Raw genomic sequence first — 23,618 nt, forward strand, 5'->3', positions numbered from 1 at the left:
GTGTAATGTCGTATGTGTATGCCCGGTTAAAGAGATGTGTTTTTAGTATAGCTTTGAACTGACAGAGTGTGTCTGGTTCTCGAACAATGTTAGGAAGACTGTTCCAAAGTTTTAGTGCTAAATAGGAAAAGGATCTACCGCCAGCAGTCGATTTTCATATTCTAGGTATTATCAACTGGCCGGAATTTTGAGATCGCTATACAGTATAGACGTGAAGGACTATAATGCATTAAGAGCTCGCTCAAGTATTGGGAAGCTAAACCATTTAGTGCTTTGCAAGTGATCAGCAATATTTTAAAATTTATGCAATGTTTAATAGGGAGCCAATGCAGTGTGGACAGAACTGGGCTAATATGGTCATACTTCCTGGTTCTGGTAAGAACTCGAGCTGCTGCGTTTTGGACCAGCTGTAGTTTGTTTATAATGCATGCAGGCCAACTACCCATAATAGCATTACAATAATCTAGCCTTGAGGACATGATGCAGCACTTTTTTGGTTCGATCTACAGCTGTTTTAGGCAATATGTAAATGAGATATTAACCCATCAGTCAACCGCACACATGCGGAGCAAGACGTTTGTCCACTCAACAGAAACCACATTCATTTGTCAGTCTGACACTAAACTAACCTGAAATAAACTCAGATGACTCAAAAACAAAAATGATTAGTTGAATTTAATAAAACAATTTATCGTAAGTGGTACGGTTTGATTTTAGCTACATTTAAACAAATGCATTAAGTTGAACTAGTTCAACTTAATGCATTTGTTTAAATGTAGCTAAAATCAAACCGTGTGCAACCACTTACAATAAATTGTTTTATTAAATTTAATGAATCATTTTTTTCAGTGAGCATTGGTTGGAAACAATATGTGTCTTGCATGAGGGTTTTTGCTTTTTTTTAAATATTATTTAACAGTACTGTTTTGAGGGGATATTTAAAGATTATGTGTAATTAAATACAATAATCTTAAATGGATATCTGTTCTCTGATCTAAATGAAGACTGCAGATGGTCTCAGTTCTTGTGGTTATTTCAGCATCTTCTCTTCTCTGCGGTTACAGACCCTGTCTAGAAAACAACAGCATTAACCAAACCTCTTGTTTATTTCCAAACCTCACGAAATACACTGAGTACAATGATGAAGAGCTTTACACATTAATTCTTTGTTTGTGTTGTTATTTTCACGTCTCATTTCATATATGTTTTGTCCCTTTGAGTTCCAGACCACATCCTGTAGATGTTTGACAGTCTCTCAGCAGACACAAACTGACCCTTAATGTTTCATCATGTATTAAGTGAGATTTTAAACTTCAGACATTTTTGAAGGGACAAAATAATCTTATACCATGTTGCTTATAATTCCCATGGATTGTGGGCCCTGCTCACTTTTATTTTATTTTAAAATCTAAGGTCTTCAGCTTCTTCCTAAAATGTAATATTATATAAGTACTTGATTTTTGAATTCATTAAATTGAATTGTGTCATAAGGTAAGCAAGGCAAGTTTATTTCCTGTATATATCACATTTCTTACACAATGGTAATTCAAATTGCTTTACATAAACATTAATCATAAAATAATCACAACAAGTGCATAAGAAATAAGAATGACAATAAAAGCAACTAAAAAAGAATGATTGAAATGTATGTATATGTATCAAAATAGTTATAAAAAGAATTAAAAGATGAGGCATGAATAAGATACAGTGCAGTCAGTCAGATGTAGCACAGTGCTCATTCAGTAAATGCACAGCTAAGATGTGTTTTGAGTCTGGATTTGAATACTGTTGATTTCTTCTGGAAACTGGTTTCAGTTGTGACTGGCATAATATAGCTAAAAGTGGTCTCACCATGCTTAGAGTGAACCCTTGGTATGTCTAACTGACTTGATCCTGATGATCTGCATGTCTGTTAGGTTTATATTTAGTGAGCATATCTGCAATGTATTGAGATTCTAGGCCATTGAGTGATTTATATACAAGTAATGATAGTTCAAAATCAATCCTAAATTTAACTGAAAGTCAGTTTTTTTTCCATTACAATAATCCACCCTGCTGGTGATGAAAGCATGAACAAGTTTCTTTAAGTCTTGACTGGAAACAAAAAATCTATTATTGCTATATTTTTTTAGATGATAGTATGCTGATTTAGTTATTGCTTTTACAGGACTGCTGAAACTAAGGTCTGTCTCCAAAATTGCATCAAGATTCCTGACTTGATTTTTAGTTGTTAGACCCCTAGCGTCAAGGTATGCGTTCACCTTGAGAACTTCATCTTTGTTTCCAAATGCAATGACTTTTTGTGACAGTTTTATGACAGTTTTGTCTTTGTTTAATTGAAGAAAGTTTTTACACATCCAACTGTTGACTTCATCAATGCATTGGCACAGGGAGTCAATGGGGCTGTAATCGTTAGGCGAAAGGGCTAAGTAGATCTGTGTGTCGTCTGCATAGCTGTGGTAAGCAATTTGGCTCTTTCTCATTATTTGGCTCAGTGGGAGAGAACAGGTTTAATGGGAGCCGTGAAAGAATTGAGCCTTGTGGGACTCCACATGTCATGGATGTCCACTCAGACTTATGGTCACCAGTTCACATTGTATCCCATCTCTTTTAACTATGACCTGAACCATATGAGGACCATCCCAGAAAGCCCGACCCAGTTTTCCAGCACGTGGATATGCCTTTGCTCTACGCCTTTCTGAAATTATTTCTCTTCTCAAAAATAAGGAAGCAGACTCAATTCACTTGCTTTGGGGTTGTTAGTCAGTAGCAAAAAGAGTGCAGGTGTTTTTTAAGTTGCTGTTATAATATTTGAAAAGAATGTCTGTCTAGCTGTGCCTACTTCCACATTGAAAGCATGAAGGCTGTCTTTATAGATGTTTATAGATAGACTGCTAGTTTCGTCTTCCGCCACATACGCTCAGCATTTCTGCACTTTCTTTTCATACTTTGAACTGCTGTTGTGACTCTCCAAGGTGCCTTAGTACCAGTCTTCTGACTTTCACAGAAGCAAAGTCATCAGTAACTTTATTAAAGGGATAGTTCACCCAAAAAATTAGATTTTTGTTCATTATTTGAAACACAAATGAAGATATTAAGATATTTTAATGAAATCTGAGAGATTTCTGTCCCTCCATTGACAGTCTAACCAACTATCACTCTGACGCTTCAAAAAGTTCCCAAAGAGATCATTAAACTAAACCATATGAATCGAGCGGTTTAGTCAAAATTTTCAAAAGAGAAAAGAAAAGACAACTCGCCAACAACTCCGAGCAAAATTACAGCCAGGAAGAAGAGCAAAACTGCATCAAAGGAAGGTGAGGTCCCTGGCCATACTGGAAGCCATTCAAATTTTGGAAAATAACTTTAATCGTCAACTGGTGCAACTTCGAGAGCAGGCCAAACAGAATTGCAGTCGTTAGCCTAACTAACGCTGAACAGTTCAATGTTTTGGTTGATCGGATAACAATTGGACAAAGCTAAATAGAGGTGTAAACGGGGTCTAAAACGTCCACTTTCGAACAACTTCCAGAGGTTTTTGAAAACGCATTCGACTGGATTGCTTTCGTAGTATAAACACTCATGTGGTCGTATGCATTCGAACAGCCACAAAAGACTGGCTTCTCTCCGCCTATGGACCTAATGCGTGAACATTATGGGAAGCTGCTAAACTTTGTCGGCTGAAGAACCAAGTTTGGTTTGAAGATGAAAAACACAATATCCTCACATCATTCCTGATTTCTAACACTCACAACCTTTGGCATTCATTCTCGTGTTACGCAGCACGTTTGAACTTCAGCAAGAACCAATGAGGTTCATTCTCGTGTTACGCAGCACGTTTGAGCTTCAGTGAGAACCAATGAGGTTCACTCTCGTGTTACGCAGCACGTTTGAGCTTCAGCGAGAACCAATGAGGTTCATTCTTGTGTTACGCAGCACGTTTGAGCTTCTGCAAGAACCAATGAGGTTCATTCTTGTGTTACGCAGCACGTTTGAGCTTCTGCAAGAACCAATGAGGTTCATTCTTGTGTTACGCAGCACGTTTGAGCTTCCGCAAGAACCAATGAGGTTCATTCTTGTGTTACGCAGCACGTTTGAGCTTCCGCAAGAACCAATGAGGTTCATTCTCGTGTTACGCAGCACGTTTGAGCTTCCGCAAGAACCAATGAGGTTCATTCTTGTGTTACGCAGCACGTTTGAGCTTCAGCGAGAACCAATGAGGTTTGTTCTTGTGTTACGCAGCACGTTTGAGCTTCAGTGAGAACCAATGAGGTTCACTCTCGTGTTACGCAGCACGTTTGAGCTTCAGCGAGAACCAATGAGGTTCATTCTCGTGTTACGCAGCACGTTTGAGCTTCAGCAAGAACCAATGAGGTTCACTCTTGTGTTACGCAGCACGTTTGAGCTTCAACGAGAACCAATGAGGTTTGTTCTTGTGATCAAGCATGTTCGGTTGAGCTTCTTTTTATGTTCACTGATCAATATGTGAAAAAAGCCTAAATTCAATCTGTCCATCATATAAAGAAATCGTGACTTCAGAAAATTTGGACTAAACCACTCAATTCATGAGGATTAGTTTTATGTTCTCTTTGTTAACTTTTTGAAGCATCAAAGTAGTAGTTGCGCAGCTGTCAATGAAGGAACAAAAAGCTCTCAGATTGAATTAAAATATCTTCATATCGTCAACAAAAGTCTTACGGTTTGGAACGACATGAGAGTGAGTCAGGGCTGGATTCACCTCATATTGAGACATATTAAATGTCATTCATTTATAAAGTAAAAAAACAATATTATTTCTCCTCATTGTAATTGATAGTTTAACATTCTTGTTTACAATATCTGGTTCATCGATGTCTGATGTTGATGTTTGTTCTCTCCACTCCTGTTCTGGATTTGATGTCATAAACCAGGACAACAATGGCAGCCACCGCAGCCACGCCCATCAGAGCAGTGACGACCAATCGGATCACAGCTTCAGTGGTGTCAAAACAAAGGTTGCAGCCTGAGGAAAGACAATAAGTAGTAAACAACTAAATAAATAACACCAACGAAAAACCTCTAACATCACTCCAGACCTACCTGAACTCAACCAATTGAGATCACTGATGTGTTTGGTCTCGTTGCTGACGGGATTGTTCAGCACACAGCTGTAGGTGTTTTTATCCTGATATTCCACCTCCAGAGGTAGAGAGAGACTGATGCTGAGATCAGACACACTGATGCTGGACAATACACTGATTCCTTTGTACCAGGAGAGAGTCACATGACTCACATTTAACACTGAACACAGCAATGAACATTTTGATAAAGGATGTTGTGTACAGTAACTAGAGATGTCAGGAATGGGCAGAGGAGCTGGAAAACACAAGAAATAAATGACAGTTAGTAAGAGGGATGCTTTGTTAGGGATTCAACGTTCACTGAGTCCGAGTTTATTATAATGTACGTCAGTTAGTGCAAAGAGTGCAAAAAGAGCACTGATACCGTCATCATTTTAACTCGTATCCTAACATTTATAATAGATTCAAATTTAATTACACTGAGACAAAAATGGCATAAAAAGCTTCTTTCTTTTTTTAAAGATGAATATAAAGTTGTATTCTGAAATATTATTATGGGTAAATGGAACTAACATGAATACACAAAGACAGGAAAATGCACTCTACAAAATAAGAAGAAATCTACTCACAATAAACAGTAACATTGTAAATCGCGGCTGGATCCTTAGTATCAATGCTTTGTTTATAAACTCCACTGTGTTCATGGCTGATGTTTGTGATGGTGAGAGATCCAGTGTGATTATCCAACTGGAGTCTGTCTATGAATCTCCAGTCATTATAATCTGTAGAGAAGATACCATTCATTTTCCTGATTCTAGCAATGCGAATGGTTCCAAACCTCCACTCTATCTTGTCATATCCCTGTATGTCAGTAATAGATTCTAGAGTGACAGAATCCCCCACCGTCACTGGCACTGCCTTCACCACATCTGACTCAGCAACAAGCACACCTGAAGAACAATATTAAAGAATGTAAATATAAAAAATATGGCAACACTTTACAATAACATCCTATTTGTTAACATTACATTGTGTCATGTGTTAACAACAAACAACAATATTTACAGCATATTTTAATCTGGTTAATGTTGATTTATAAACTTATTCATTGTTAGCTCATGTTTATGATACTGTTAATTTATACAACTTTAATGTATTAGTAAGCAGGTAGAAATTAACAGTAGGCCTAACCTATATCTATCTATAGATTAATAAATGCTAATTATCTTTCTTTTTTAGTCAATGACACCATATTATATTCACTAACGTTAACGAATTTAACCTTACTGTACTAATACCAAAAATGGAAATCCTCTTACGTTAATGAGAACAAGAGATATTACATATTCACATTAAACCATTAACATTAGCCGCCAGGAAATGAAAAAAAAAAACACAATAAATAACAAAAATAGAAAAAAAAAATAGAAAAATTACATAAAATCCAGTGCTTTAAAAAAAAATCTAAAAGATTTACATTTAATTTAGTAATTTTTTAAATGTGATAATGTGCAAAATTTGGTTTGCAAACTTTGCATTGAGCCCAGTTCTTTTTATGTATATGGTAATTTCCTAATAAAACAAAATAACTGTATAATGTTGTTCGTTACATTCCAAATTGTCATTCTCAGTATAAAAATGCACATCAAATATACACATTTCTATCATACACTTCAGTTTTCTACTAATAAAGGTTTCTAAATCTTGCAAAGATAATCTTGACTAAATACAGTGAAAAAACAGATGCAAAATAGTTTATTTTTCTAACGCGCAAATTTCAAATCCACAGACTTAAACATCATGTGTGTTATTTCGAGTGACGTCATAGGATGTACTTACCAACCAGATGAAAAAAACACAAACAGAAGAAAATAAACGCGTGGATCATTTTCTCCAACCGTTTGAGATAAATCGCTATAGTTTGCAGCCGATTTCGACAGAAAGTGTTTTAAAATACTATCTGTAAATACCTCGAAATACTATCTGTAGAATAGATAATTTGAGGTTTAGAGTCAAACAGAGAAACTCCTCCCCTCTGCGCGCCTCCGTGAATCCGCGCGAGAACGAACGCGCTCAGTTTAGCAGAACAGCGCTATTGGTGTGGCAGCTCGGGTGTTTATAATAATCTTGTCTTTAATCAGACTGTGTTCCTCAATATATTCAATAGAATGATGCTCTTGAATGATTCTGTTCTCTTGGTCAATTCAATTCAATACAGACTATAACACTTTCCACAATACACATGCACTTTACAGAAAATACACGTGCCTACATTCAAATTTAGAGTGATCTGTTATCAGAGGTAACTGTCTAAGTTATGTATTTCAGTAATGTAAATACAAGTAGAGCGCCAAATCATGAAGGCTATTCCAGAGTTAAGGAGCCAAATGTGAAAACGCTCTTCCTCAGTGGACTTAGATATTCTAGGTAGCCTACTATCAGAAGACCTTTTGTGACCTTAAAGAGTGTGATGGATTGTAAGGCGATAGAAGATAGGTTAAAGGAATAGTTCACTTAAAATGATCAAAATCATTTACTCAACCTCAAGTTATTTCAAACCTGTATGAATTTCTTTCTTTTGCTGAACACAAAAGAAGATATTTTGAAGAATGTTGATGGAGCCCATTGACTTCCATAGTAGAGAAAAAAAATAATAATTCTGGAAGTCTGTTTGGTTACCGGTATTCTTCAAGACATTTTCTTTTTCAAGTTTGAAACAACTTGAGGGTGAGTAGATGATGACATAATTTTCATTTTTGGGTGAACTATCCCTTTAAATACCCAGGAGCTAAACTGTTTAGAGCCTTAGGTCAGTAGCAATCAGAACTTAATATGTAACCAGAAGATAAAATTAATGTTATATGATCATATTTTCTTGACCTAGTAAGAACTCTAGCAGCTGCATTTTGGACTTGTAGCTTGTTTATTGAGGATGCAGGACAACCAGCTAATAATGCACTACATAAATCTAGTCTAGAGGTCATGAATGCATGAACTAACTTTGTGTTTGAGACCCTTGAATTCTGACACACAGCTCTCATACTCGCAGAGGTGTTGCATGTCATTTTTCTCTTGCAGCACTCGTTTGGTTCAGTCTACATTCAATAGATGTGAGTAAAAAAGGAAGTCTTAAAGGAAAATAATGTCTTTGTCCATTTACCCATCAGTCAACCGCACACATGCAATAGTAAACAGGAGCGAGACGTTTGTCCACTCAACAGAAACCACATTCATTCGGGTCACTCTTCCACTAAACTAACCTGAAATAAACTCAGACCACAGCAGTTTCACTTTAACTCAGAAACTGAGCTGAGAGTGTCTAAAGCATTCTGTGGAAACGTGTTGTAACTTGCAAGAGAAAAATACACGTTCATTTGACTGTTTTTATTCCAAAGTAAAGCTCTTTTGAGGGGAAGTCATTAGCCATTCACACACACTAACACTCAGGCATCCAGGAAAATGATCACATTTTATTTGTGTCTGTTTCTGTGTTCTCGCCTTTTTTTTAGGTTCTCTTTATTTTGCTTCTTGTTTAAGACTTTTTGTTCACTTTTAATTCTAATAGGCTAGTCCAATCAGATCAGACTCATGTTTAGAGTTGTTTTCAGATAACAATTCTGCAGCCATTGAATGCAAATAATCTTAAATAGGATCTGATCAGTTCTGAGACGGTCTCAGTTCTTGTGGTTATTTCAACATCTTCTCTTCTGCGGTTACATATCGTGTCTATGAGGAACAACAGCATTAACTAAACCTTTCCCTCATTTACAATCCTCACGGAATACACTGAATAAAGTGCAATGAAGAGCTGACTTGATTCAAGATTACACATGAATTCTTCTTACACATGTTATTTTCACTTCTCATTTCATATATTTTTTAGTGACTTTGAGTTTCCAGTAGACCACATCCTGTGACAGTATCTGTCTCGCCAGACACGACTGACCCTTAATGTTCTATATTATGTTGTCTAGGGAACAACAGCATTAAAAAACCTCTCCATCATTTCCAAACCTCACAAAAGACATTGAATAGAATACAACGAAGAACTGACTTGATTCAAGTCACATTATTGTGTACACGTCAATTCTGTTTTTGTTTTTTTATCTCACTTCTCATTTTACAGCGACTATATATTTTTGTTAATTTCAGTTCCTAGACCAATGACATATAAGTTGTTGGAATTGTTTTTCAACTTGTTTAACACTGATGTTTCAATCATCATCATCATCATCATCTCTTATTATTAAGTCTTCTGCAGGCCAGAACACAGTTTCAGCAGACCACATCCTGAAGACAGTTTCTGTCTCAGCACACATACACTTTCACGCAATGTTCGTGTGTATTTAACCCGCCATTTGCTTTGCACAATTTAATGTAAATGTGCATTTAGAGAGATTTGAAAGTTCAGAGTGTTTATTCATTCCCTGCGGTCATCACATTTTGTATTTTGTTTGATGTAGATATGTGATTACAAGGAAACTGAGCATGACTTGTGACGACTTGTGATATCAAGCCATAATTTCAAATCATATAACACTACATTTAGTATTTAGGTTATATATTGCACAGCTTCGCCTCCTAGTGTCCTGAAATGAAAATGTCTGATTCATGGGTAACAGACTGAAGTTGACCTCACGATGATGTAACTGTTTATTTCAACATTTGTTTATTTCAACATTTGTTTATTTCAACATTTTAACTGTTTTCTTTCAAAATGACTAAATAGTTGTATTGGGCATATTTTCCCCACAATGTACATTTTGACCAAAACAGGATCAGACAGTTTTGTTGTATGGCGATAAAATGCTCATGTAAAATGTGACTTAACAGGTTATGCTCTTATAGGAAATATGTGCTAATAATAGGTTATGCAGATGATCCAGACAAGTGAATGAGTTTTAAACTGATTTCTACATAAAGAACTTGTACTGACTTGTACTGTATCTGTACTGATTAACAGCAGCACTTGTCTTGATTCTGTTGACAGTTCCAGTTAATAGGCTATGATACCGACAAGATTGCTCAGAAGATTATAAATATCAATCTCTCTCTCTCTCAATCTTTCTCTCTCTCTATGTGAAAATGTTCAACCTTTTGACCAACTCTATAGGTTCACTTTGGGACACTAGTATGACGTAACACATCCGCTACCTTCGCAGAAATCACGTGACTTGGTCCGTTTGATTAGAGCCCATCATCATCATCATCATCAGTAGGCGATCCTGGATCACTGCTGTCATTCAGTTTGGATGCGGTAAGAAGTGACATCAACATGAGGAACCTTTCTCTCCTTTTGGGGCTTGTATTACTTGTTCACGGTGAGTCACGTTAAGTCGACACTTTCGGTTTTCAAAAGGCGCATGTTCTGATTTTTTATTTTTTTTGGGTGAAATTCTGAAACAGTGTTTCTTACCATTCTTAACTATTATTACCTTTATACAAATATAAATAACACTGTGAATAATGAGGATGTCAGCACCATTATAAGCGTAATTTTAGTAAGTTATTTTGTGCATGTGTGTTTGATAATGAAAACTAGCTAGGGTTCTGACGGCCTGCAATTTTCGTTCACTATTTTACATGAAAACCGACAACACAAACAGTGTTGCTGCTTAGAGTGGAATAGAACAGAAAAAAAATCAGAATCATTCGCTGTTTTGGTCTATTTATTGTTTTGTGAGGTAAGTGTTGTCAGTCGTGGCGCGAGAGAACTGAAGACACAAATAAAGCACATTAGCGCATCTTTAGTAAGATGTTGGTGAACTGGATATGATATCATATCAATAAGAATACCATTTTAACGTTTCTATCTTAATTTAAGGACGATGCGTGATAATGTTTATTGCATTACAACTTTCAGTGTAACTAGGTCTTAAGCGGAAATAGAAAACACGTGGTACCATCAAACGAGTAAAATTAGAGAGAATTTTTATTGCTGTTACAACTTGATCCTGTAACAGCAGGTGTGGGTTTGGTTTGTATTTCTTCAGAATAATTATGCCACCCGACCGCACCTTGTTTCACTTTAAAGATTGCAGTTAATTATTATTATGTTTTATTGTATGATTGCAAGAACATACAATACCATTGCCAGGGTATAGGCTATATTGAGAATTACCATAGAAATTACAGTTTTAAGGGCTTTGGAGTTGCTGGATGTAAGGAGAGTGTCCAGGTATTTAAGTTCCTTGCAAAAAACTAAAAAGTAGGGCTTAAGGACCCTGACATTAACATTTGTGTAAAAATAAATAAGTAAATAAATAAAAGTTTATTAAAATATTCATTTTACATCTTTATCAAAGTTGAAATGAGCATCTCATTCTGAAAGAAACTAGTCTTTGAGAAGAGTTATGGCCCCATAAGGAATGGGATACTCAGAGAAAACAAGATTAGGAGGAATTTTTCAAGATTAGGAAGAATATTACAAAACGAAACAGGATTCGTTAAATACTGTTTTATCCAATTGATCTTGAAATTTGAATTTAAGGAAATAAAATCTAGAAAGTTTAGATTTAGAACAAGATTAATATTTATTTATTTATATATATTCATATTTATTAATTTATAATTCAAGGATCAGCCAATAGAGTGGGATGACGTCAGAACCCGGTGGTTGCCGGTGGTTCCTATGAGATTTTCCTATGGTTTTCTCTTTTTTTATTTTATTGAGTAAAATAAAGCCTGTGGTAAACATAACGTGACGATATTTTTACGTTTTGTTATATAGCCTAACATAACAGTGTCCATGCATAACTACATGCAACTAACCCTCAACCAAATCCTAATCCTACCCTAACTCTATAGTAAGTGCATGTTGTTAATTAATATTACTCAATGCTTAATGTACACTGTAACAGGGACACCTTAAAATAAAGTGTAACCTGAAACCCCATATGTACAGTAAATCTCAAAGGAACTTTCGGGTTGCGTAACCATCTCTAGAATTTTGTGTTTGAACTTCCATTTTTTGGCTCTGTGTATTTCATATGGCATTTTAAAAACTTCATAAATCTGTAAGATCTTACTTCATGCTGTGGAAATACAAACCTGGAAGACTGAAAAGCAGCAGAGCTACATAAGGTCTCTAGGAAACATTTTAATCAAAAACAGTAAGGTGAAAACAATAATAGAAAGAATTAAAAAGTTAAAATAACAAGATAGTGTAAAATAAAAAAAATAAAATGGTATGTAGTCACGAATGTAGCCTGTACACTACTCTATTTTGTTTTTATCTTTGTGTCAGTATGTTAAATCTGGTCACGTGTTAATTGATATAAAATGATAGTATACTGTATGTTACATAATTGCAATTATCTGTAGACGTGTGAAATACCATGTTTTCAGGCTGTACTATTAAATACCGTGTATCATGTTTAATTTATGCATGATCTGTTTGCATGTGATCTTCCTGATACAGGAACTTACTTTTGACAGTTTACAAGTCATGACAGGTTTAATTAAAAAACACAAAAATGCAACAGATCTGCGATTCACAGTAGCATTTGCTACACTTTAAATAGTGTCAGGAATTATGTTAGGAAATCTAATTGCCTAAACCTTTATTTTCCAACCTGTATATAGTTTAGTAAATGGAATTAGCATATGTCACAGTGTTACAGTTAAATACATATGTCTTAGAAGTGCATGTAAATGGAAATCTTGACAGCTTTGCAAACGTAATCTGTTTAGAAACTTTCTGTTTGTTCCTCAGGTGTGTTTGGTGTTGAGGAAAATAAGTCAGTGTCAGTGTCAGTGATGGTGGGAGATTCTCTCACTCTAAACACTGATTTTACTAAAACAAAGGGAGAAGATCTGCAGTGGAAGATTGAAGGTGAAAGCAATATCATAGCACATATTGATAGAGAAGTCAACAAAATCACAGTACCTGGGAATAATGAAGAGAGATTCAGAGACAGACTGAAGCTGGATCATCAGACCGGATCTCTGACCATCACAAACATCAGGACCACAGACTCCAGAGTTTATGAGCTAAAGATCAAGGACAGCACGAATGACGACAAATACAGATTCATCGTCACTGTCCGCGGTGAGTAACTCAGTGTGATCATAATGTGGATTACCTGTCTGTGAAGATGAGTTGAAATAATCACAATTATACACAATAATCCTTTATGAATAACTTAAGTTCCTTAAGTTCATAAACACTTATGATGATTGAAATCGTGAAATAGCCTTAAATAATTACAAAATAAACTGCAAAATGTTATGTTTTCTAATATTTATTTAATGCATGGATTGCTTCTGACAGGGTTTCAAAGCGCCAAATGCGAGTAAAAATGACCGTTGAAACGATACTACTCGACAGTTGCCCGGTAACTTTTTTTTAATGAATTTTGACAATGCATGATTTTGAGAATGTGATATTTAGTGCAAACATCAAATCGCAACAGTCGTGATGTAATATAGTATTAATTCGCAGTAATGCTACTCTGTAGTGTTTGAGTCGCTTATAACTTGCATTTGGGAAACGCAATTTGCGCCAACCATTTCCCAAATTCATATTATTTTATTTTATGTTTTTTTTTTATTTATAAATATGTTGTCAACAAAAAGAAGCACTGCGGTTTTCCGCCAAAATAAAAGCTCAATGGTTTAACGTTTGAATGCAAAGAAATTAAGTAGTGCTGGGCAACAATTAATCGCGATTAATCGCATCCAAAATAATTGTCGTAAAAATTATTTTGTATATACAAATACACACACATTCATGTATATACTTAAGAAATATTTGCATATATATACTGTATATATATTTATACATAATTTATATTATATATACATGTAAATATTTTATATATAAATAACACTTTTACTTTTAATACTTTTTTTTTTCAATTTATCACATGCCTGATTCATATTCAAATAAGATTAAAGAGATTTCTTGATGTTTAATATAAATGATCCAGCAAACATTATTTTCAGAAATTCAAAAAAGATAAGCACAAACTGTACTTTTACACAATGAAGGCAATAGAGAAGGAAGCCAAGGATCTAAAAGCAAGCGGGTACTTTATATAAACAAAATACAGAACTAGTGAGCACAAGGAAAACACTGGAGAACAGCTACAACACACAAACCATCTACATTCTCCACAAAAGTTGTATTGTGATGAGAATGGACCCAGACTTACCTAAACACAGCAAGAGCTGATAGACAGGTGAAAGTAATGAGTAAATATGATAACCAACAATACAGGAACACATGGAAAATGTAAAAATGATACATCAGAATCAAACTGAACTTCAAAATAAGGGTCATTGGGAACTTGATTGAATGTTCTTATATATATATATATATATATATATATATATATATATATATATATATATATGTATGTATGTATGTATGTATGTGTGTGTGTGTGTGTGTGTGTGTGTGTGTGTGTGTGTGTGTGTGTGTGTGTGTGTGTGTGTGTGTGTACTCAGACTATATATTTTTTAAACATTTTAATATGCACACTATTTTGAGAGAGTTTATTATTTTAATGTTTTTAGTGATTACTATATGGAAGTTCAAACATTTAATTGAATTCCTGTCCCCGTTTTATTTAAATATTTAATTAGCATCATTGTAATTGCAACAGAAAGGTTTGTCAAATATTTTTAATAAGTATTTGTTTTCCGCTTTGCATTTGTTCTTTTATATTTTGTATTCTTTAAACCATGAGGAAATAAATCTTGTTACCACAAATGAAGTCCTATGTCATGTTGCGCTACCATTGTTTTGGCTGAAATTACTGATTCTGAGCTCCTTTATTTCCAGATATCATGATTTGAGTTTGTTTTTATCAAAAGAGTAGGTATAGAGGAGAAACAGAACTTGAAGACTCAATGTCAATCTTTAAAGTGACACAAAACCTGATGATCTTGTTCACCAGCATGATTTGAGATGTTCCAATGAGCATCTTGAGTTTCAACGGAAGAAAAAACATCTGACCGTCTGTATCAGGGTTTACCAAACTGAAGGGGTTAATTATTCACCCTCATGTTGTTCCAAACCTGTAAGACCTTTGTTCATTTCGGAACACAAATTAAGATATTTTTATATGAAATCCAAGAGCTTTCTGTCCCCTCATAGACATCAACGTCATTGCAACTTTCAAGGCCCAGAAAGGTAGTAAAGACATTGATAAACTAAGTGAGTACAGTGGTTCAAACTTAATGCTAGGAAGCGATGAGAATACTTTTTTGTGCGCAAAAACAAAACAAAAATAACGATGTAATATTCTTAGTGTTGCAGCCAGTCGCTGACGCGCTCAAACATAATTCCTCGAGTCCGTTCCATTCCATTGAAGTTTTTTATTGCATGTCGTGTGAATAATTGTACCTGAATTTCCAGTGGTTTTATTGTCCTACCGTATAGCAGGGAGGGTGATGGAGCTTTCAGTGAATAATCCAAAGCTTGTTACGGGATAAATGAGCGGTCAAAGAAAATATACGGCTGCACCTTGCTAGCCACGACAAATCACTTTCAAAAAAACTGAGCTCCGTGTTAGATTGAACCCATAAAACAGGTGCTGCAGTCACCTGTTTGCTGGTGGGCGGGTTCAGTAATGCACGCCTCCATGTTGCACTCATAGAAAAGCAAAACCAAAGCAATATTAAAGCAAGAAAATCTAAATATAAACAAATGTAACATAACCACACCAAACTATTGTTAACAAAACACATTATTATCATAATTCGACTCAAACCATAATAAAGAAAGCAAGTCTGGCTCCAACAAACGACTTTATTCAACAATATCTTCTCTTCCATGTCATTCTCCTACGCTGTTGACGTAGTGTAAACAGTGCAGCGCTTTCAGGTTCTACGTAAGAATGCCAGCTCACTATTGGCCAGCCCCTGCATCAGCATCACATGCATGTGTCATGGTGCTCACGTGACTGGCGTCGGCCAATAGTGAGCCGGCTTTCTGACGATGAACCCCAAAGCGCTGCACTGTGATTACTTGGGTCAACAGCGTAGGAGAATAACGTGGAAGAGAAGAGATTGTTGAATAATGAATAGTTGTTGAATAAACTAAGGGCTTACCGGTTTGGAGCAACATGATGGTGAGTAATTAATGACAGAATTTACATTTTTGGGTGATCTAACCCTTGAAGGTCACGAACACCTAGGGGTTTGTGAGGGAATTGAAGGGGGTTCTTGAGTCGATGACACATATAAAATCATAATAATGTTAAACTATAATAAATATTCTTAAAATAAGAACAAAAACAAAACATTTGTTTACAATAAAACAAATGAAATATTTTTGTTTTTACCTGCACGCCATGTGACCATTAACTGACAACAGAGAAACATTTACATGCAAATGGGTTGTTCATTTATTGAAATATTAACTTCCCGGGGGGACTTCAAGAAAATACTTTCGGTCAAAGAGTTTCAGCTGACAAAAAAGTTTGGGAATCTGCTTATTTTCACATTTAACTTCAATTTTAAGTCACAAATATTCTGGGTCTCAGGCATTTTTGCCCCATAGTGCATGTACATTTAAAAATGTATTGTATGAAAGTGACTTGCAGCATAAGATTAAACCATTTCTGTTTGTTCTCCAGATGTGTTTTTTGTTGATACAGATGGAGTGAAGTCAGTATCAGTGACTGAGGGAGATACTGTCACTCTACACACTGGTGTTGATATACAGAGAGATGATCAGATACTGTGGAAGTTTGGAGATCAAGACTTAAACAGCCCTGCTGACACGAGATGGAGTAACATTGATCTGAATGATCAAACCAGAGACCTCAACATCAAAAACATCCGCATCGATCAGTCTGGAGATTATAAAATGGAGATCAAAACCAGCAGTATGATTTTACACAGAAAATTCTATATTGCTGTTGGTGAGTAGCTGTTCTGTTATTCTGTGATGACTCTATAAACAGTTTGATGCTCAAATTAACTCTTAAGTTGACATTAAATTAGACCGAAGTTTAATGTTTAAAACTCTAGGAAACTCAAAGCGAAGGCCAGGAGACTAAGCAGGATTCTTTATTTGAGAACACGGGTAGCTGCAGTCATCAAGTCTATCTAAGGGAACTTTACATGGTATCTTATAGGGATTCAGTGGGCAGTCCTTAATGGTGCTGACAGTCCTTTAAAGTGTTGACCTTACACACAGCCTTAAAGATGAGCACTAAATCGAATCATCTAAAGACAATACAGGCAATTACCCCCGACTGAAGATTATGGTACCCCCCAAAATTGTATAAACATCACATGGTCGCAAGAACTAAGACTGTGTAAACCAGAGGTCACCAAACTCTGTCCTGGAGGGCCGCTGTCCTGCAGAGTTTATCTCCAACCAGCTCCAACACACCTGCTTGAAAGTTTCTAGTATGCCTAGTGAGACCTTGATTAGCTTTTGAGCTGTAACCTTCCTCTGCATAAAGAACTCTGCACCCCATAAAAAAAAAATACGTGACAAAAGTACCAAACATGTCATGTGTTTTCAATTTCAGGTATTCAATAGTATTGAACTGCATGGTTTTTAACATCAAATGTAATGTTTTTTAAGACCTGAACAATTCAAATGTAATACAATATGTCCATATAAGAACATACACATATGTACTCGCATATTATACCAATACATATGCAAAATGTCATGTGGAGACATTCATGGACATGTTTTTATTTTAAATGACAAAATATAAGAACTGCTTGAAGGAAATTGTACTCGTATATGCAAGTCAGCATTTGCAAGAGGTTGGAACAAGCTGGAACAACTTTTTACTTTTTAACAGGTTCTACTTTATGACATGCACCTATAATTCTTCCTGACTGAAAAGAAACAGTGTCATAGCAAATTACCTTTTCCAGAGAACTTCTGCTAAACCTTCCTCCCCATCACCTCCTCTCACTCTAATCTAAAGGTGTATAGTGCTGTACAATATAAGTTCATCAAGTCATTGGAATCACACAATAAAATAAAAACAAATAATTTATTTAATAACAAAACAGTAATATCTGGGGCATCAAATACTTGCAAAAAAATTATTCAAATAATTATTCAGATGTAATCATCTGTTCTTCATATGTGTTTGTTGCTCTGACAGGTGGCGTGAAGACAGTATCAGTGAAGGAGGGAGATCCTGTCAATCTACACACTAGTGTTGTTGAAATAAAGGGATTTGATCAGATATTATGGAAGACTAAAGGTGATCTTGTGGCTGAAATCAATCAAGTTACCAATCTGTTCTTATTAAATGACAATGGTGATGTGAGATTCAATGGCAGACTAGATCTTGACCGTCAGACAGGAGATCTCACTATTAGTGACTCTGAAACAACAGACACTGGAGTTTATCATCTGAACATGATCAGCAGCTCACACACCGTTCAGAGGACCATCAGTGTTACTGTCAAGGGTGAGTAGATCAGATCTTTCAGTATCAATATCTTTCAACATAAGAAATTCTATGCAAGAAATTAGACATTTGTTGAGGAAATTAAAATTATTGCACATATTGTCACACAGAACTTTAGATTTGTGTTTCAAGTATTTGTTCATTATAAGAGCTAAAGTAGTTCATGCTGAATGTTCGCTGAAAGATAGTATTACATTTTTTTTTTTTTGCCTATTACCACCTAGTATTTGAGTACTGTATTGCAACAGGTATAGCATTTCACTAGTTTGTTTGCCCTATAGTTATTAAGGTTAAATACTTAGATATACAGTACCCCTAGAAGGACTACTATTGCATGGAAGATGAGTATGATTGCCTAATTTATGTTGGTGGAGTTGGGGAGCTGGAGGGTTGCCAAAACAGCTGATGCCGGAGCAAGATGAGTGGTTGCTTGTATGATCCGCAGTTAATTGGAAAATTAGATGGGTTCACTCCTCCCGAAATTATGTTTAGGATCTTCACTCAGGTTATATAGTGTTGATGTTTATTGTGTGTGTTATAGATCAGACACACTCACACTAATGACTGTCTTTATCATTACAGTATCAGAGCTACACTCAGGTTATATAGTGCTGATGTTTATAGTGTGTGTTATAGATCAGACACACTCACACTAATGTCTGTCTTTATCATTACAGTATCAGATCTACACTCAGGTTATATAGTGCTGATGTTTATAGTGTGTGTTATAGATCAGACACACTCACACTAATGTCTGTCTTTATCATTACAGTATCAGATCTACACTCAGGTTATATAGTGCTGATGTTTATAGTGTGTGTTATAGATCAGACACATTCACACTAATGTCTGTCTTTATCATTACAGTATCAGATCTACACTCAGGTTATATAGTGCTGATGTTTATAGTGTGTGTTATAGATCAGACACACTCACACTAATGTCTGTCTTTATCATTACAGTATCAGATCTACACTCAGGTTATATAGTGCTGATGTTTATAGTGTGTGTTATAGATCAGACACACACACACACTAATGACTGTCTTTATCATTACAGTATCAGATCTTCACTCAGGTTATATAGTGCTGATGTTTATAGTGTGTGTTATAGATCAGACACACTCACACTAATGTCTGTCTTTATCATTACAGTATCAGATCTACACTCAGGTTATATAGTGCTGATGTTTATAGTGTGTGTTATAGATCAGACACACTCACACTAATGTCTGTCTTTATCATTACAGTATCAGATCTACACTCAGGTTATATAGTGCTGATGTTTATAGTGTGTGTTATAGATCAGACACACTCACACTAATGTCTGTCTTTATCATTACAGTATCAGATCTACACTCAGGTTATATAGTGCTGATGAATATAGTGTGTGTTATAGATCAGACACATTCACACTAATGACTGTCTTTATCATCACAGATTCACGTTCAGGTGCTGTATCAGGAATATCTGGTGCCAGTGTTGGTCTGATGATTTGGGCTGTAACTGTTGTTTTACTGCAAGAAGTGTAAGTAACCAAGGCAAAGGTGTAAGTATTACATACAGTACAAACAACTTGACAAAGACAAAGCAATGTCATGCGTTTTTTAGGCTGAAACATTTTTTGTCACATACAGCAAACATCTCCTCACTATCCGCTAGCTGCCTGTCCCCTGAACACACTGTAAAAAACACGTCTCTGTAGACAGCCCAGGCTCTACAAATGGCAACAAAAACAAACTGGCCCAACCTGGACCACGAAACATAACAAACAGTGTAGTAGAATTATATTCTCTTGAATTTTGATATGGTCAACACACGACCAAAGAAATTACATTCCGATGAACAAACAAACGAACATACAGGTGTTGGTTATGCGCGTGCCATACGAGGATGGGAAGTTCGAATAATTTTACTGACTCTCTTGTTCGATCTCGTTCATCAAAATGAAAGAAGCTTTTTTCGAGCCATTTCGTTCATCTAAGGGGCTTTATGTTATACTTTTAACACATCCACCTACGGAATCTTGATTATATTCTGAATTAAGAAATCATTATAATGCAGTCAAAAATAATTTACAACGAACATAAATAATTACTTTACCTTCAGAGTATTTCATTAATCTGTCACGTGACAGACGCAATGAATGGATCGTTCATGAACGACAGATAACAGCTACAAGTCACAAGTGCACTACTTGCTTTATGCAAGCACTATATAGGATAAATCACTATACAGGATTTACCCTATTATACTTATATCGACCCGAATTGATAGGTCAAACAGCAAACATCCACCAAACATCCACCAATAAATAGTCTATTAAGGCTGTCTTTGAGTTCACATGAACAACGGTTAAATTCGTCGGGCTACAGAAGAATACCATAATTCCTCCGTTCAATTAGGCCTAAACCATCGAGAGTCACGCATACCTATAACAACCCAGCCACAACACATTTTGGGAATAACATGCCTTACCTCAACACAGAATGGATTTCAAGGACTTCGCGCACAGATCAATGGCCATCGTTTATATTTTTTTCGACGAATCTGTGAGTTAACATGAGTGGAATTTGCACCGCAGCGCCACCACACCTTGATGCTCATGACAAGAATAGCATAGTTATCTTTATTGAAGTGAATTGCCGGTAGGTTTAAATCGCTGTCCTGCATGAATGAATGATATTTTTGCTATTTTACACATAATAATCCACATAATAATCCACGATGATCACATTACACACAACTGAAATTGCACGTCAAAATAACACATTGTCAATATTTTTTGAGACCCCCCAAAATTTCACAAATCACGTTTTCAGGGGAGCCCATGTCTTATTAAGGGGAGCCGAGCTCCCCCTAGCTCCCCCGTAGTTCGCACCCTGAACAAGTGTAATGCAGGAGAACAAATAGCTAATATTATTATCATAATTTTTATCAACACTATTATTTATTCATTACTGTTTTCCTTTTTTGACTTGGTGTTTTTACTGTGAACATTTGTTGTGTTTTTATAACAGGTTTCAGTGAAGATAAAGTGAATGAAACTCAGGATCAGGATGAATAATGAGGAGAATCAACCTGTAATAATCTGTAACAATGTAAACATGGGCTTTGCATGACAGTGTAGCTATAAGTAATTGCCCAATTTTTTTTTTTTTATTGTCAATGTCTGAAATGATTGTAATGAATCTTAAAAACGAGACCTTCCCCAAGTTCCTAGGTTGTCTATGAAAGCCTGTAGACTGTTTTTATTATGCGAAAGACTCACTCTGGGCATTGAATCACGTCAAAGACTATAGATATAGAAAGACTTCACTCATATTACTTATGAATGGGAGAAACTGTAACCCACAATATAGCGAAATAGTCCTGCCTTCTAAAGTAAAAGAATTGCATGTACGCATTGGGAGGTCTAACCTAAATAACTTTATTTGAGCATGAGAAACAACATTTATGGGACAGTTCATGTTAGATTTAGTTGCTGATTTGAAATATGTTATTTAATTGAGAGTTTAGCAAGCAGTTTTTGAGTTTGAGGACATGGTCTTGTGTGCCCAAAATAGATGTCCGGAGGTATTGCAAATATGGCCGCCGAGTGAACATATACTTTCCCTGAAAGGAGCGCCTCTGTATTAAATATTTAAAATGTTGTGTGAAAGGGTTAGAGGTGCATTGTGTAATATTTAGGAGGATCTGTTGACAGAAATGCAATATTATATACATAACTATGTTTTCAGTGGTGTATGAAGACCTTACTTAATGAACCGTTATGTTTTTATTACCTTAGAATGAGCCATTTCTGTTTATATAGGCTAGTCCGCGGGTCCCCTTACATCGAAGGAAGCTATCTAAAGTCAGTGATGAAAACACTGACACAATGATGAACAAGTAACAATAAAATTCGCAATAACATATTGTTTTACTGAATAATTAAGTAAACCTCATTTCTTAATTTATCTTTGTAAAGAAACCTCACTGCTTCTCTGCTGTCTCAGACGACAACATCTTTTCCTGTCGGCCACCGTAACTTCTGTTGGTTGCAATTCGCAACCTCACCACTAGATGTCACTAAAAATTACACAGTACATCTTTAGAAGCTTGTTTCTGCCACTGAATAAAAAAATAAAAAAGGTAATTGAGACTTTTTATCTCACAATTCTGACTTTTTTCTCAGAATTGCGAGATGTAAAGTCGCAATTGCGAAGTGAAGTCAAATTCTGAGGAAGAAAAGACTGACTTTTTCTCTCATAAAGTTTATATCTCACAATTCTCACTTTATAACTAGCAATTGCGACTGCTCAATTAGAAAAAAAAAAATAATCAAAATTGCGAAAAGTAAACTCGTAATTGCGAGTAAAAAGTCTGAATCATGAGATTAATTCACAATTACGTTTTTATTTTTTATTCCATGGTGGGAAAAACCTTCCATAGTTAAAATACATCTTTAACTCATCTAGTGTTTCTGGTACAATATTTGTTTTTTTAATGGATATACTTTTGACATAAATCATGCTTAATGTATTTTTTTCGCCTCATGCTTGACTACTAGATCAAAAGGGAACATTTTTACAGTGTTTTATGTTTTATGTACTTCTGATCTTTTTGTTTCCTGATCAAATCTGAAATCTTATAAACAGCTGAATAGCTGAATTCTAAGCCATGTGCACAAACTCAATAATATTTAAAGCTCTTTTTTTTTGTAGACTACTGTTTGTGGCCTGGACTTCCTATTCTTGTCTTAAATCTGAATCCTTCTCATTTAAAGTTTTTCTGTATCACATTTGTAAAGCTCATATATCATGAATAATCTGGTGTTTCTTTTTAGTGTAATTTTAAGATTATTTTCATGGGGATTTAAATTGTGACTGATCTTATAGGTGTCTGTTCTATATGTTCAAACATTTATCTATGTGGAAATACACAATAAAGCCAATGGCCAAATCTGGATAAAACTAAGACTTTTATATGGTGTCAGAGTGAACAGTGTGGATGGATTACAAGTTGCTGAAACTGACAAAGGCAAAAAGAAAGATTATGCAAGATTTTAACATTTCTTACCAGAGTGGCTCATTTGGTCTTTTACCTACCTTTTTTTTTTTATTTTATTTTATTTTTTAACCTAAATGGAATAACACTGAATAAACACTAACTAACAC

The 23,618-nt window shown here is 35.4% G+C and overlaps 1 protein-coding gene across 1 annotated transcript; it reads left to right on the top strand.

The window, feature by feature from the left end:
• Positions 1-10,274: 10,274 nt before the first annotated feature.
• LOC308702516 (uncharacterized protein) lies at positions 10,275-23,410 on the top strand. The gene is made up of 6 exons (XM_081385434.1): positions 10,275-10,381; positions 12,775-13,110; positions 16,646-16,933; positions 18,149-18,460; positions 19,900-19,987; positions 21,480-23,410. Exons 1-6 carry the CDS (start codon positions 10,336-10,338, stop codon positions 21,487-21,489), a joined length of 1,080 nt encoding a protein of 359 aa, XP_081241560.1. The 5' UTR covers positions 10,275-10,335; the 3' UTR covers positions 21,490-23,410.
• The last annotated feature ends 208 nt before the right edge of the window (positions 23,411-23,618 follow it).

The sequence above is a fragment of the Scardinius erythrophthalmus genome (genome assembly GCF_964197995.2).
Source record: "Scardinius erythrophthalmus genome assembly, chromosome: 14".
NCBI lineage: Eukaryota > Metazoa > Chordata > Actinopteri > Cypriniformes > Leuciscidae > Scardinius > Scardinius erythrophthalmus.